Below are 16,978 nucleotides of genomic sequence, written 5' to 3' on the forward strand. Positions count from 1 at the left end.
TTGTACTTTACTCACACTTGCTAAAAATGTGAAAAAAACCCTGATTGTCATCTAATAAGTGAAAAATGTAGAGCCTTAATTCACTTGTATCAAAATATAGGTAGAGGAATAGACTAATATATATATATATATATATATATATATATATATATATATATATATATATATATATATACAGTGGTACCTCGATGTTTGTTGACGTCGGTTATCGTTGGTTTCGGTTTTCGTTGATTTTTTTCCACTAAAAATTTTCCTCGGTTTTCGTTGTTGCCTCGGTTTTCATTTGTTTTTGTCGGCATGCCCACGCGACTATGCTGCTAATTTTGTGACAACAAAGGGTGATCCATGCTTTCTCCTGCTCTGTGTAGCGTTGTGTATCACCCGCTCATCAGTTTCAAAATGTATGTAAGATAAAATGTATTTATTCTTTATATTAATATTTTATATTCATTTAATATTAATTTCTTATTGTTTTAGTATTAAACACTATCTTTATTCTCTTTAAAAGTGTTTTTGGTCTCTATTTTAGAGTGTCTAAAACAAATGAATTTGCTTTACATTGATTCCTATGGAAATAATTGCCTCGGTTTTCATTGGTTTCGTTTTTCATTGATTGTATTCAGACGGATTATCAACGACAACCGAGGTATCACTGAGGTATATATATAGACAGTATGTGTGTTGTCGGCTGTGGGGAGCTACAGTTCATTAAAGTGACCATGAATGCCACCATGTACTGTGACATACTGAAGCAGTGCATGATCCCCTCCTTCGGAAACTAGGCCGCAGGGCAACATTCCACCATAATAATGACCCCAGGAACACTTCGAAGACCACCACTGCCTTGCTAAAGAAAGTGAGGGTAAAGGTGCTGAACTGGCCAAGCACGTCTTCGGACTGAAACCCTTTTGAGCATCTGTAAGAAAATAGATCCGGCGCTTGTAAGGAACCATCTTGAAGTAGCTCATATAAAATATCCAAATTTATTTAGAAAAGTTCAAATAAAAATATAGTACAGTCATGACTACCCCCTTGTAGGACTAGATGGTCAAGGGGGTAGTCATGACTGTCCTGTATTTTTATTTGAACTTTTCTAAATAAATTTGGATATTTTATATGAGCTACTTCAAGATGTGTTCCTTACAAGCGTCGAATCTATTTTCTTGCTTGTCTTCATACGGTTGCCAAACGGAGTTCAGGCTGCTACTAGGACACCAGAGAATCAGAGGAGGTGAGCTGACAACATTGCTTAGGATTTTGTATTGAGCATCTGTGGCCATCCCATATGGAGGGTGGAGGAGCGCAAGAACTCCACCAGCATCATAATGTCGTCATGGAGGAGTGGAAGATCATTCCAGTGGCAACCTGTGAAGCTCTAGCGAACTCCATGCACAAGAGAGTAAGGGTATGTGTGCACATGTGCGCTCTGCACCGCACACAAAAGGTCCGCTTCAGAGCGCAGCTGAAAAGCTCCGTTCTGAGTCGCCTGGTGCCTGCTGAATTCGTGCGCTCTGCATGCTGCCTCTCCCTATAGACAGCATGCAAAGCGCACGAAAGAAGTGACATCACTTCTTAGAATGCACGCTTCGGGCAGCAGCTGAATCACTGCGTTCTAATACGCCACGTGCGCACGTCTCATGCATAATCTTCATAGATTGTGCAGGGGACGCAGGACGCATGCAGTTACGCTGCGGTTCAGATCGCAGCGTAACTGCATGCAATACGCGCACGTGCGCACATAGCCTTCAGGTTGTGCTTGAAAGTAATGGTAGGCAGGCAAAATATTGACCCTTAGTGCACAATTTGGCCATTATCTCTTAGGGGTTTCCTCACTTTTATTGCCAGTGGTTTTGACATTAATGGCTGTGTGTTGAGTTATATAGAGGGCACACAACATTTACATGCTTAATTTATACAAGCTGTACACTGACTACGTTACATTGTATTAGGGTGTCATATCTTCAGTGTTATCCCATATAAAGATATATATAAAATATGTACAAAAATGTGAGGAGTGTATTCACTTCTGTGACATACTGTATATATATGTAAATGTTTATGCATACATATATACATATGTATATATATATATACACACACACACATATATACATATATATATATAGTGTATATGTCCATTAAATTCAACTGTGCAGTTCATCTCTGAAGAAGGGGGGTGGTTGGGTCCATACTGCTTGGCGCCATGGCAGTTATCTGCGATAGTGATGGAACCGCACAATGTAATTGCTTGTTTTCCCTGCAGCGCTGGGAAACAAAGCATTGCGTGGCAACAGTTAAAATCAATGGATATCCATTTAGTTCAACTGACACTCATGAGGGCCATTGTATGAGCTCATTATAATTCTAGAACACACATTACAATAGTTGGTATGAAATATGATATGGATAAATATAGATTGATGTGATCATCAAGCCCACAAATTCCAAGAGCATGGATTAATAACTAATTGCATTTATCTTGTGTATTTATACATGTTGATTTTTAAGATATAGCTTAATCCTAAAAATGAACATTTATTGTGCCATATGTATTACATGCCGACTTTCCTTGGTTTCTGCAGTGACTTCTAATGGAATGTTCTGGTCGTTCTTGTGTTCAGTATGGAGGGAGTGTCACCCACCAATCCCCATTCCACAAGAAGACAAGCCTGCATGGCAACAACATCACGCCATGTCCCCATGTTAGCAGATCATAGCTAGGGTCTTCTGTGATTGATGTAGTTTTATTGCACGCGCTCGTGAACATACAGTATATATCATGATACATTCATAACGACATAAATAAAAAGCATATCCATGGAATGTATGAACACATTGTGTTATTTATTAAAATAGAATATTTGACAAAATAAAAAAAAGGCTTTTTTTTTGTTACTGTGCGTATGACACGGAACCGTTCCACATTCTATCTGAACATATCAACGATGTATCATTAGTTCCAACATGTAAGTAATGATGAACAGTCCATATGTCATTGGCTTAACAACAGCCTCAGTTGGCTGCTTGTACCTCACCATCTAATACAACGAGCAAAACGACGAGGGACGCAAAAGACAAAGACGTGTATCCAAGGACATATTGAGGCTCATGTGTCAATCTGCCAGAAGGATCTGTCAATATTTATGGTTTTGATATTTTATTTGGGAGGTTAGTCTCACTTCTTCTGGAACCCACCTTCCAAATAAGATATTTGCAACATAGAATCCATTGTCTTGCCCTGCAGATTATACTGATGACTGATACATGAGCCCATGGTAATTACAGTGGTGTTCTTGCCTTGCACCTCTCATCCTGTGCTCCAGCATAAATATTACTGGTACAGTGCAAAATAAGCGAAACACATTTACAAATTACTTCCTTTAAAAAAAATAGTGCAAAATCATGAAAGGCTGATGCAATCTGTAGGAGAATTTCTCCCACTGCACCCCACCCCTCTACCCATGGCACGTCCCCGGCTCTTCTACCAAGCAAGGGCAAGGAGCACAATACCCTTGTATCACTTCACCTTATAATCAGGTGTCCAATCATTGATACATTAACCCCTGGTGACCCGAATTAGATTTCTGCACATGAATACACTAACGCAACAGGGTCCATGCATCATAATGCCTAGAGGCATCACAACTGTAGGAAATTACCAAAGAATCCGGAAAATTACATTTTTCTTTCTAGTCGGGTGCGAAGAGAGGGTTAATTGGGGCTGCGGTAGATGCCTTCTTAGTCATTGCATCTTCTGACACACACAGAGGTGTATCACAGGAAACCTTACTCATATCATGAGCATTACCGAAAACCCCTAAAATAAGAAGTTACACTAAATGTGATCCCTTACTCCCAGCTTCCTCCACAGTATTCAGATAGAAAACACAAATTATGAAAAGTAAACCAAACCCAACATAAAATAATAAAAATAGGATACTAGTAATTAGAACAGTAAAAAATGCTATAGTCAATGTCCCCAGCTGCCAAATCCTATCTCCTCCTTGTATCTGTTGGTGAGGATGTTGGCTTTCCTGGTGAGTTTGCTGAGCACTGTGTGCAGTCCAGTGAGGTGGAAGTGGAAGAGCTTCTCCAGATCTTCTTCTCCATCAGACTCCTCCAGTCTATTGGTGTCCACATGAGACACTTTGTCCTTTTTCCTATCATCTCCTTGCAGGATCCCCCATTCAATGTCATTCCTGATAGATTTTAGCAGGATGTAGTAGCCGTGCATGTCCCTCCTGGTGAAATAATTAGCAGCTCCAATGCTGTTAGTGACTTCTTCCTTCATCTCCTCCATGTCTAGAGGCAAGTCCCTCAGCAGACTGGGCACCATGACAGTCTGGTCCATATTGTTCACAGCTCCAATGAACCTGTTCATGGCATTGAACAAGGAGTGCTTCTGGTTGTAGGAGTCAGATATTTGCATCATTGTGGCAGTGGCTGCTGATGGATCCTGGCAGCAGAAATGATCTCCTCCGGAGACTCTACAATCCGCTCTTGTGGAGATGCTGAAGCTGTCACAGGCAGGTGCAGAGCTCATCTGCTGGGGAAGGAGACTAATCACACCCAGAGCAGAGGCACCGGCTTATGTAAAGACTCTTCCCTCCCAGTGTCAGTGTGCTAGTGGCCACTCCTTATTCTTCTCTATAAGCAACAGCTCCCTTTCTGTGCCCAGCACAATATATATACCCTGAGAGAAAGGTGTAGCTCCAAGTGCCAGCCCCCTGCAGTACAGCAGGATGAAGCCGGTTCACAGCTCAGAATGACCGGGGGTAACACTGACTCCAGCACAGGCTCCTCCCCGGCTCCTCACCTCACAGCCGGCCGCCCAGTAAGGAGACCGGCTGCAAAGCCACATGCTTGCATCATCCTCCGCTCCAGGCAGCGCCTTACAGCACAGGCTGCAAGCCCCACTATGCAGGGGCAGACGGCCGATCCCCTCACCCTGCCTGCAATCTATGCCAGCCGGCCGATCCCCTCACCCTGCCTGCAATCTATGCCAGCCGGCCGATCCCCTCACCCTGCCTGCAATCTATGTCAGCCGGCCGATCCCCTCACCCTGCCTGCAATCTATGCCAGCCGGCCGATCCCCTCACCCTGCCTGCAATCTATGCCAGCCGGCCGATCCCCTCACCCTGCCTGCAATCTATGCCAGCCGGCAGATCCCCTCACCCTGCCTGCAATCTATGCCAGCCGGCCGATCCCCTCACCCTGCCTGCAATCTATGCCAGACGGCCGATCCCCGCACCCTGCCTGCAATCTATGTCAGCCGGCTGATCCCCTCACCCTGCCTGCAATCTATGCCAGCCGGCAGATCCCCTCACCCTGCCTGCAATCTATGCCAGCCGGCAGATCCCCTCACCCTGCCTGCAATCTATGCCAGCCGGCCGATCCCCTCACCCTGCCTGCAATCTATGTCAGCCGGCTGATCCCCTCACCCTGCCTGCAATCTATGCCAGCCGGCCGATCCCCTCACCCTGCCTGCAAGCTATGCCAGCCGGCAGATCCCCTCACCCTGCCTGCAATCTATGCCAGCCGGCCGATCCCCTCACCCTGCCTGCAAGCTATGCCAGCCGGCTGATCCCCTCACCCTGCCTGCAATCTATGCCAGCCGGCCGATCCCCTCACCCTGCCTGCAATCTATGCCAGCCGGCTGATCCCCTCACCCTGCCTGCAATCTATGTCAGCCGGCAGATCCCCTCACCCTGCCTGCAATCTATGCCAGCCGGCCGATCCCCTCACCCTGCCTGCAAGCTATGCCAGCCGGCTGATCCCCTCACCCTGCCTGCAATCTATGCCAGCCGGCCGATCCCCTCACCCTGCCTGCAATCTATGCCAGCCGGCTGATCCCCTCACCCTGCCTGCAATCTATGTCAGCCGGCCGATCCCCTCACCCTGCCTGCAATCTATGCCAGCCGGCTGATCCCCTCACCCTGCCTGCAATCTATGCCAGCCGGCCGATCCCCTCACCCTGCCTGCAATCTATGCCAGCCGGCCGATCCCCTCACCCTGCCTGCAATCTATGCCAGCCGGCCGATCCCCTCACCCTGCCTGCAATCTATGCCAGCCAGCTGATCCCCTCACCCTGCCTGCAATCTATGTCAGCCGGCAGATCCCCTCACCCTGCCTGCAATCTATGCCAGCCGGCTGATCCCCTCACCCTGCCTGCAATCTATGTCAGCCGGCAGATCCCCTCACCCTGCCTGCAATCTATGCCAGCCGGCTGATCCCCTCACCCTGCCTGCAATCTATGCCAGCCGGCCGATCCCCTCACCCTGCCTGCAATCTATGCCAGCCGGCTGATCCCCTCACCCTGCCTGCAATCTATGCCAGCCGGCCGATCCCCTCACCCTGCCTGCAATCTATGCCAGCCGGCCGATCCCCTCACCCTGCCTGCAATCTATGCCAGCCGGCCGATCCCCTCACCCTGCCTGCAATCTATGCCAGCCGGCTGATCCCCTCACCCTGCCTGCAATCTATGCCAGCCAGCTGATCCCCTCACCCTGCCTGCAATCTATGTCAGCCGGCAGATCCCCTCACCCTGCCTGCAATCTATGCCAGCCGGCTGATCCCCTCACCCTGCCTGCAATCTATGTCAGCCGGCAGATCCCCTCACCCTGCCTGCAATCTATGCCAGCCGGCTGATCCCCTCACCCTGCCTGCAATCTATGCCAGCCGGCCGATCCCCTCACCCTGCCTGCAATCTATGCCAGCCGGCTGATCCCCTCACCCTGCCTGCAAGCTATGTCAGCCGGCCGATCCCCTCACCCTGCCTGCAAGCTATGCCAGCCGGCCGATCCCCTCACCCTGCCTGCAATCTATGCCAGCCCAACGGTCAATCGGGACTTGGTTGTTGGGAGACAGTCGTCCCCTTCACTGACGGATTTGGCAAATTATGGCGACTCCTAGCCTTGCCGGGATCCGAAAGGCCCCTGCCCTGGTGCTGACTGTTCTTCGTATACCGCTCCGGTACCGCCGGGTCACCACCCGTCCACGGTCCTTTCGGCAACCTCCGAGCAATCTCTCCTGCAGACGGTCACCGCCGTCTGCCAACCTTGCTGTCTCAGTCCGGGGCACACACCCGGACCAACTTCAGGCTTCTTGCTGTCACTTTTCTCTGTCACTCTTTCCTTCTCTCACTACAACTCCACTGTTTACTCCTCACTCTTTCAACTCTAAAACTCATCTGCCTGGTTTTCCCGCCTCCAGGGCTGTGAACTCCTCGGTGGGCGCCCCCAGATGCATTAAAGTCAGCTGAACCTGCCAATAACAATATGATTGACCGACATTCTGATGAGTATGGGGGTCTCTCAACTCTTCTGCAAATGTCAGGGAAGATAAGGGTCAGGCAGTTAGAATTTTAACACACAATTCTTTTGTTCTTCAGAAGATAAGCCACTGCTAGAACCATTAAACAGCAATTGTCTCCACTGTCCCCCTTAAAAACATGAACTCTCAACCAAACCAAATTCATGCTAAGGCTATGTGCGCACAGTGCGTTTTTCGCGGCGTTTTTGCGCGTTTTTCGGGTGCGTTTTTGGCCTCAAAACTGCAGGACTTTGCTTCCCCAGCAAAGTCTATGAGTTTTAATTTTTGCTGTCCGCACACATCTGTTTTTTTTCAGCTGCGTTTTTGTGGTGCCACAAAAACGCAGCATGTCAATTATTCCCGCGTTTTTCACTGCGCTTTTCATCCATTGAGTTCAATGGGATGTTGAAAGACGCAATGAGAAACGCAAATAGCTGCGTTTTGGTGCGTTTTGAAGACCAAAAACGCAGCTATAAACGCAGGAGGTGGGTAGTAAAGTGACGTGTACAGGAAGAGGATTCCTTCTGTCAGTATATACAGAAGCGTGAATCCTCCCGGTACCGTCACCGTCGCTTCCATCTCCCGTCCTGTGCATGTATGCTGCCGTGCGGCGCCATGTACAGGCAGGAGGTGGAAGCGGCTGTGAAAACAAAAGTTAACAGTAGAAAAAAAAAAAAAAAGTTATACTCACCTGTCTGCAGACTCCCGGTGCCATGCCCGCTCCCATCTCCTCTCACGGTATCGCCGCTCCGGCTGTGTGCAGACGGCCGGGAAACCTCCGATGGATGCAGGACCTGGCGATGGATCACCTGATGCAGTCACCTGATGCATCAGGTGATCGTAAGTATCGCGGTGACGCGGGCGCCCGGCCGGTATCAGCGGATGCGTCAGGAGACTTCATCCCTGATTACCGGCAGCTGCTGCAGCGATCGGACGGGATCAGACTCCCGCCCCATCGCTGCAGGAGCTGCCGGTAATCAGCACATAAGTGAGTATTATTTTTTTTATTTTTTTTTGCACCGATGCATCAGCTGATTGTATAATCGGCTTTTATACAATCAGCTGATGTGTGATGGGATTCAGGCACTTGATCCTGACACATTATCTGATCGGTATGCCTTCCAGCAAACCGATCAGATGATATTGGATCCGGATTGGACGGCGCGGGACCCTGACCCAGGATTACTGCGGAGGGGGGGTTCTTTATTTCAATAAAGATGGAGTCACTAATTGTGTTGTGTTTTATTTCTAATAAAAATATTTTTCTGTGTTGTGTTTTTTTTTTTATCTTTACTAGAAATTCATGGTGGCCATGTCTAATATTGGCGTGACACCATGACTTTCGGGCTTAGGGCTAGCTGATAATATACAGCTAGCCCTAACTCCATTATTACCCAGCTAGCCACCCGGCTTCAGGGCAGCTGGAAGAGTTGGATACAGCGCCAGAAGATGGCGCTTCTATGAAAGCGCCATTTTCTGGGGTGGCTGCGGGACTGCAATTCACAGTGGGGGTGCCCAGAAAGCATGGGCACCCTGCACTGTGGATTCCAATCCCCAGCTGCCTAGTTGTACCCGGCTGGACTCAAAAATTGGGCGAAGCTCACGTAATTTTTTTTTTTTAATTATTTCATGAAATTCATGAAATAATTTTAAAAAAAAAAGGGCTTCCCTATATTTTTGGTTCCCAGCCGGGTACAAATAGGCAGCTGGGGGTTGGGGGCAGCCCGTACCTGCCTGCTGTACCCGGCTAGCATACAAAAATATGGCGAAGCCCACGTCATTTTTTTTGTTTGGGGGGGCAAAGAAATCCTGCATACAGTCCTGGAAGGAGGATGCTGAGCCTTGTAGTTCGACAGCTGCTGTCTGCTCTCCTGCATACACTATTGGATGGAGGATGCTGAGCCTTGTAGGTCTGCTCCCCCTGACTCTCCCTCAAGCATACAGTCCTGGATGGAGCATGCTGAGCCTTGTAGTTCTGCAGCTGCTGTCTGCTCTCCTGCATACACTATTGGATGGAAGTAATAGAGATTTTCCGGCTCACCTAATCTGGAAACAGCCCAGAAGCCATGGATGGTGCACGGAGAAGAAAGGAGTAGCCAGTCCTTGTAGCAATGGTAGAAAGAGAAATCACCAGCACTTGAATCCAGGCAAATTTACTTAAAATGAAAAAATTCTTTATTTTCTTGTCATTAAAAATCCATATAATGGTGGTTATGCCCTGTAACAGGGCATAACCACCATTATATGCCTGGATTCAAGTGCTGGTGATTTCTCTTTCTACTATTGGATGGAGTATGCTGAGCCTTGTAGTTCTGCAGCTGTCTGCTCTTCTGTATACACTAGTGGAGAATGAAGAACACATTGAAGAAGGAAATGACATCAGACCTTTTTTTTTTTGTTCACTGATAAAAAACGCATAAGGACGCAGTGAGCAAAAACGCAGCAAAACGCAGCAAAAAAACGCACCAAATCGCAGCAAAACACGTGCGTTTTTGCCGCGTTTTTTCGACGCAGGTGCGTTTTTGTGCGTTTTTAGCGGCCAAAAACGCACAAAAACGCAGCGTCAAAAAAACGCAGTCTGCGCACATAGCCTTAATGTCAGGAGTGATTGCTGACGAATGACTATTTGGTGGACAGCTATCTAATGCATATGGAACCATTGGGATACATTTAGTCAAAACAATTAGTTTGTAGACAAGTGAAATCCACAAATTTCAGATGTTACAGCGTCTTCTTCCCTCGTCTGCATCATAGATGTGTGCAGGAGATCAATGCCAATGAAACGACCACTGTATAGACAACAAAGCACCCAAAGTACTGCGGAGCATGTTTGAAGTGCCAACAAATACTACATTTAATTTTTTTTAATACCTAATTAAAAACAGCAATGTTTCATCTGCAAAATGGACAAGACGACCATTGATTTTTTTTTGTCTTTGACAAACAGTGCTGGATAAATCATATGATAGACACAAACGCCACCACTGATTTACACTGGGGTCCTCCAGGTTCTGTCCTGATGTCTTCAGGTTTGAAGGGAAGAATAGTTCTATCTATCTATCCCTCGATCTATCTATCATCTATCTATCCCTCTATCTATCTGTCTATCTATCAATTATCTATCTATCCATCCATCCCTCTATCTATCCATCCATATATCCCTCTATCTATCCATCTATCTATCCCTATAGCCATCCATTATCTATCTGTCTATCTAATCCTCTGTCTGTCTATCAATTATCTATCTATCCATCTATCTATCCCTCTATCTATCCCTATATCCATCCATTATCTATCTGTCTATCTATCCCTCTATCTATCTATCTATCTATCCATCTGTCTATCCATCTGTCTATCCATCTGTCTATCCATCTGTCTATCCATCTGTCTATCCATCTGTCTGCCTATCAATTATCTATCTATCTATCTATCCATGTATCTATTCCTCTATCAATTATCTATCCATCTGTCTGCCTATCAATTATCTATTTATCTATCTATCCCTCTATCTGTCTATCTATCAATTATCTATCTATCCATCCATCCCTCTATCTATCCATCCATATATCCCTCTATCTATCTATCTATCCCTATAGCCATCCATTATCTATCTGTCTATCTAATCCTCTGTCTGTCTATCAATTATCTATCTATCCATCTATCTATCCATCTATCTATCCCTCTATCCATCCATTATCTATCTGTCTATCTATCTGTCTATCTATCTGTCTATCTATCTGTCTATCTATCCGTCTATCTATCCCTCTATCTATCCCTCTGTCTATCCCTCTGTCTATCCCTCTGTCTATCCCTCTGTCTATCCCTCTGTCTATCCCTCTGTCTATCCCTCTGTCTATCCCTCTGTCTATCCCTCTGTCTATCCCTCTGTCTATCCCTCTGTCTATCCCTCTGTCTATCCCTCTGTCTATCCATCTGTCTATCCATCTGTCTATCCATCTGTCTATCCATCTGTCTATCCATCTGTCTATCCATCTGTCTATCCATCTGTCTGCCTATCAATTATCTATCTATCTATCTATCTATCTATCTATCCATGTATCTATTCCTCTATCAATTATCTATCCATCTGTCTGCCTATCAATTATCTATTTATCTATCTATTCCTCTATCTATCCATTATCTATCTATATGTCTATCAATTATCTATTTATCCCTCTATCCATCCATCTGCCTATCTATCTGTATGTCGTTCTCCTCTCTGTCCTAGCACATTTTCTTCTTGATAGCACATACCCTAGGTGGAAAAAGGCAAATATTACAAGCTAATGTTTTACTTTCTTGTCTAAGGGGAAGTTAAAATTAAACATTAATCTAAATTGCATGGAGCATCCTGATCTACATAGAGGAGAGTGACACTATGGGAAAGGTCAGTTTCTGGTCATATTTTTCCAGATACTGTCAGCAAATCCTTTACTGACAACACTGATTCTTCCCACAACATGTGCTGCATGTATATTACTAAGTAGATACATTTCCATTAAAAAATTAGATTTGTTTTGGGATACTGTTTATGATAAAAAGCATGTCTGTGTACTAGATTTCTGTAGAAAGGACCCTCTTACGTACGTCTCACCATGATACCTGACAGATCTCAATGCATACGCTGAATATTACACCAGGAGCTGCACCCAGTCAGTACCATTGTTGTCTTCCCCTCCGCAGTCTGTCTATATATGTGACATTACTTCTCCCGCCATGTGCTACGAGTTTATACAGAAGTGATACTTGTGGTGGAAAATAGTTACAGAAATGCAGGTAACATGGCAGTTACAGACTAGGGCACATATCATTGTACCACGTAGTACGTGGAATGTTCTTGTTATATCTGTTCTTTTTGCTCCCCGCAGTTGGGGTATTTCTACGTTCGCATTCTTCTGAGACAGCTTTTATACCAGCCGTCTTCTACCTTTAGGCTAGGGCTTCACTGCAATTTAAGCCAAATGACAAAGATCATGGCGTTGCAATGTGACATTGTACTCAATGATTGCAAAAACCCCATCTAAATTACATTTTTGGTAAAGGTCACAAGTTGTATGTGAATTTGCTTTCATATGCCAGTGCAATATGCAAACCTAAAATGCTCAGGACATCCAGCTTTCAACTTCTCGCTTTGTGAAAATAATTCTACGGCTGCGTTCACATGCTGCATTACCACACGTGGCAGGCGGCAAATCGCACCTCCAGGGACAAATAAGTGCACAAACCTGCGGGTATCACTTCAGCGTTATCGTAATTCATAAACTCATTTATAGTCAAAGATGGGCATGGCTGTCAGCAGCTCTATGGCAAACCAGGCTCAGGCCAATTTCACACATCAGATTTTCACAAGCGGCGTAAACACTGCAATGTTAGTACCGGCCGAGGGTCTCCTGACTCTAAATCATCAGCCTCATATATAAATATCGCAGTCAGTAATTAAATCGTTAGTCTGATATCTGAGGCCGTTCTAAGCCAATTTCACTAATGCAGCACAGTCTGCAGTCATGTTGCTGTCATACTGCTTTTTTTTACTGGGGGTAGGGGCTACAATTGTCAGAAAACAGCCTTAGGCCACATTCACACGTTCAGTATGTGGTCAGTATGTGGTCAGTTTTTTACCTCAGTATCTCTAAGGCTATGTTCACACTTCCGTTGTTTTGCATCAGTCACAATCTGTCGCCTTGAGGAATTACGGTATCCTGATTTTGCAGGAAGCCGTTTTTTCCCCATAGACTTCTATTAGCGACGGATTGTGACTGATGGCCCTGTGTTGCATCCACTGCGTGACGGATCAGTCGTTTACTGACTGACCATCAGGCGGGAGCAACGCTGAATGTAACGTTTTTTGTGTGCGGCGGATCGTTTTTTTACTGTAAGCATGCGCACGATAAACAACCATGATCTATTGTAAATTCAGTTCCAGCGGCCGGAACGATCAACTGATCGTTCACAAAAGCAGGCTGCCGGATGATCAGCTGATCATTCACAATAGCCGGCCACCGATAAAACAGTAAAAAAAAAAACGTCTTTTTTTGCAGCATCAGTCACATCAGTTGTGCCACTATCCGCAACGCATCCATTGCATCAGTCACACAACTGATTTGACTGATGCAAAACAACGCAAGTGTGAACTTAGCCTAAGCCAAAACCAGGAGTGGAACAGTCAGAGGAAAAGTATAATAGAAACATGTCACCACTTCTACATTTTGTACTCACTCCTGGTTTTGGCTACAAATACTGATATAAAACTCTCGCCAAATACTTAACGTGTGCACGTGTCATTACAGGATAGGTCAATAGCAGATTAGTGGGGGTTCGACATTTCGCACCCCCACTGATCAGCTGTTTTTTGCCTGGTTACTGCAGCACGGCTTACAGTCAGAATAGCCGTGCTGCAGTAGCCGGCAATGGCCACTACACTTAGAGAGAAGCTGCCGAGCACATCTGTAAAATACATCTAAGGCCCCTTTCACACGTCAGTGATTCTGGTACGTTTGTGGTTTTTTTTAAACGTACCAGAATCACTGACATACGCAGACTCATTATAATGAATGGGTCTGCTCACACGTCAGTGATTTTTCACTGCACGTGTCTCCGTGCAGCGTACCCGCGTGTCCGTGATTGCCGCACGGAGACATGTCCATTTTTTTCTGGCATCACTGATGTCCCACGGACCACCCAGTGGTGTGGTCCGTGAAACACGTGCCAGAAAAAAACGTGCTTCTAAAATGAAAAGCATTTTAACTCACCCGGCTCCAGCGATGTCCTCTGCAGCCCATTCTCCCTGCTGCTTCTGAGCCGGCTCATTACTGTCGCGCATTTTCATTATGCACGACACAGCCGACCCGGAAGCAGCTGCTGCGGGGGTCAGCGCCGGCCGGATGCTGCACCGCGGGAGTGATCAGCACCATGGAGAGCGGGAGCGGGCGCAGGTGAGTTGATTTCTAAGTGCAATCACGGGCCACGGAGAACGGAGCCCGGATTGCACTTAGACAACCCATGTGTGCCGTGGGACATAGGCGTGTTTTACACGTCAGTGAAGAACATCTGTGTTTTTCACTGACGTGTGAAACGGGCCTAAGGCTGCTTTCACACTACGTTTTTTTAACATGCGTCATGAACGTTTTTTTGCTGTAAAAGCAGATCCTGCTGTTACAGCAAAAAAACGCATGCAAACGCATGTGTTATTTTGCAGGATCCTGTCACTTTAAGTTTATGGGCGGGCATTGGAGTCATGTGATCGGGAGTCAGTGCAACTGAACGTGATAGACTGGGAGCTGGCATCTGACGGCTGCGGAGGCTCGTACCCAAAGTAAACATCGGGTAACTTGCTTGGATACCCGATATTTACCTTGGTTACAAACCTCCGCAGCTGCTAGGAGCCGGGCTCCCTGCACACGTAACCAACGTAAACATCGGGTAACTAAAAGAAGCGCTTTGCTTGGTTACCCGATATTTACCTTGGTTACGAGTGTCCGCAACTCTCAGGCGGGGGAGAGAGAGAGGAGAGGGAGGGGGAGAGAGGGAGGGGGAGAGAGACAGAGAGGGAGGGGGAGAGAGGGACTGATCACCCGAGGCTGGTTTCTGGGCATGCTCAGTAGAGCAAGCAGGATCCTGTCTATCAGCATGCCAGCGTTCACATGCGTTTGCATGCAGTATAGTCAGGATCCAGCGACTTGCAGTATTTGGACGCAGCTCAAAAACGCTACAAGTAGCGTTTTGAAAAATGTTGAAAAACTGCTAGTCGCTGGATCCTCACTATAACACACGCAAATGCATGTTGACGCGTTTGCACTGGATCAATTTTTGCGTTAAAAAAACGTTCAGGACGCATGTAAAAAAAACATAGTGTGAAAGCAGCCTAATCAGTTGGAGTACCAGGAATTAGCTCTGAGGACCGATCCTCTACAGGTCACGAATACCTATGCCTGGACAAATGTTTTTAAGACAATCATGTACCATTAAAGGGAATCTGTCACCAGGTTTTTGCCACCTAATCTGAGAGCATAAAAATAGCAACAAAAAGAGGAAAATATCCTCCAAAAATTAAGTATTACTTATAGCAAAGATGGGCTGCAGTGTGTACATCGCCCAGGCCAAAAACTAGTGCTCTACCAGGATACAGCTAAACCCCCACTAAATGGAGGCATCACAGGTGCAGGAGGAGCAAATCACACACACACCGCCATGGAATGGAGGGGGCGACTGGTAGATGATAAAACTGCACACTAGTGGCTTGCATAGAGCGCTGTTCACACATGCAGATAACACAGTCACAAACCCGCAGCCTATTAAGTGGCGCGCACACTATTAGATCAGGCGGGCTGCCAAGCCGTACCCCACCTGTGTATCATGCAGGGACAGACTCTACAATGCAAGGCCCAAAAGAAAGGGGCCTGGATGTATCCTGTACAAAAAAATGAGGTTTTAGTTGGCATTTATGGCCATAAAACGTAAGCCTACAACCAGGGCCGGCGTCACCACGCGGCATACCCGGGCAAGTGCCGGGGCCCTGGACTGACAGGGGGGCCCACTCACGCTATCTAGGACACCTGCAGTACGTCGCGCCGTTCATTTTCCCTGTCGGCCTTCGTACTGCCTGCTATTTGCGTTCCACTGTGGAACGCAAGACGGGTGGGGGGGGGGCACATCTCTCCTCCCTCCTCCCCTACTTGATTACTAGTGCGTAACGCATGCTGGGATGGGACCACCTCCTCTCACCTCTTTGATACGAGTGGAATGTATTGGAGCCGTGCGTCTCATTCCTGCTGCTGTCAGAACGCCCCCGTACGTCGTTTCCTCTTACGACAGCACAGTGGGCGGGCCTTCAAAGAATGATTGTCGTCATCAGCAGCAGCAGCACACACACAGATGCACTTCCTGCTACCACAGTGGAACGCACACCGGCAGCGCCTCGTTCAGGACCTTGTTGTCACTGACGACCGGCCGACTCAGTCACGGCAGACGCAGTACAGTACGGAAGCAGGTCCAAACCGTCCGGGACCGGTTCATTGGAGTACAAGAAGCCCAGGTTAGAAGAGCTACTCTTGGAGGCCAGAAGTGCATTGCCATTGTTTTTTTTTCCTTTTATTTTGATTTATATTGTACCTATGTGTGTTTGCCAGCTTTTTTTTTTTTTTAAATAAACCTGACATTTCATATCTGTATGTAGCAGAGTTGTATGTGTTTGTCTGAATGTAGCAGAGTTGTATGTGTTTGTCTGTATGTAGCAGAGTTGTATGTGTTTGTCTGTATGTAGCAGAGTTGTATGTGTTTGTCTGAATGTAGCAGAGTTGTATGTGTTTGTCTGAATGTAGCAGAGTTGTATGTGTTTGTCTGTATGTAGCAGAGTTGTATGTGTTTGTCTGTATGTAGCAGAGTTGTATGTGTTTGTCTGAATGTAGCAGAGTTGTATGTGTTTGTCTGAATGTAGCAGAGTTGTATGTGTTTGTCTGTATGTAGCAGAGTTGTATGTGTTTGTCTGTATGTAGCAGAGTTGTATGTGTTTGTCTGTATGTAGCAGAGTTGTATGTGTTTGTCTGTATGTAGCAGAGTTGTATGTGTTTGTCTGTATGTAGCAGAGTTGTGTGTGTTTGTCTGTATGTAGCAGAGTTGTGTGTGTTTGTCTGTATGTAGCAGAGTTGTGTGTGTTTGTCTGTATGTAGCA

The 16,978-nt window shown here is 46.4% G+C and overlaps 1 protein-coding gene and 1 long non-coding RNA gene across 4 annotated transcripts in view; both read right to left on the reverse strand.

Moving 5' to 3' along the window:
- The window catches only part of LOC142288387 (uncharacterized), a 41,189-nt gene extending 24,688 nt beyond the window's left edge, over positions 1-16,501 (reverse strand). For all 3 annotated transcript variants that reach the window (XR_012749175.1, XR_012749168.1, XR_012749171.1), the window contains exon 1: positions 16,033-16,501. This is a non-coding gene — a long non-coding RNA (uncharacterized LOC142288387). The remainder of the gene's footprint in view (positions 1-16,032) is intronic.
- On the reverse strand, positions 2,819-4,739 carry MID1IP1 (MID1 interacting protein 1). The gene has a single exon (XM_075333509.1). The coding sequence runs from the start codon at positions 4,541-4,543 to the stop codon at positions 3,971-3,973; it is 573 nt and encodes a 190-aa protein (XP_075189624.1). The 5' UTR covers positions 4,544-4,739; the 3' UTR covers positions 2,819-3,970.
- Positions 16,502-16,978: the final 477 nt, after the last annotated feature.

This window comes from Anomaloglossus baeobatrachus, chromosome 2 (assembly GCF_048569485.1).
Source record: "Anomaloglossus baeobatrachus isolate aAnoBae1 chromosome 2, aAnoBae1.hap1, whole genome shotgun sequence".
Classification (NCBI taxonomy): Eukaryota; Metazoa; Chordata; class Amphibia; order Anura; family Aromobatidae; genus Anomaloglossus; species Anomaloglossus baeobatrachus.

Coding starts and splice junctions, on each gene's coding strand:
- MID1IP1 (XM_075333509.1), bottom strand. CDS start 4,543: ATGAGCTCTGCACCTGCCTGTGACAGCTTCAGCATCTCCACAAGAGCG.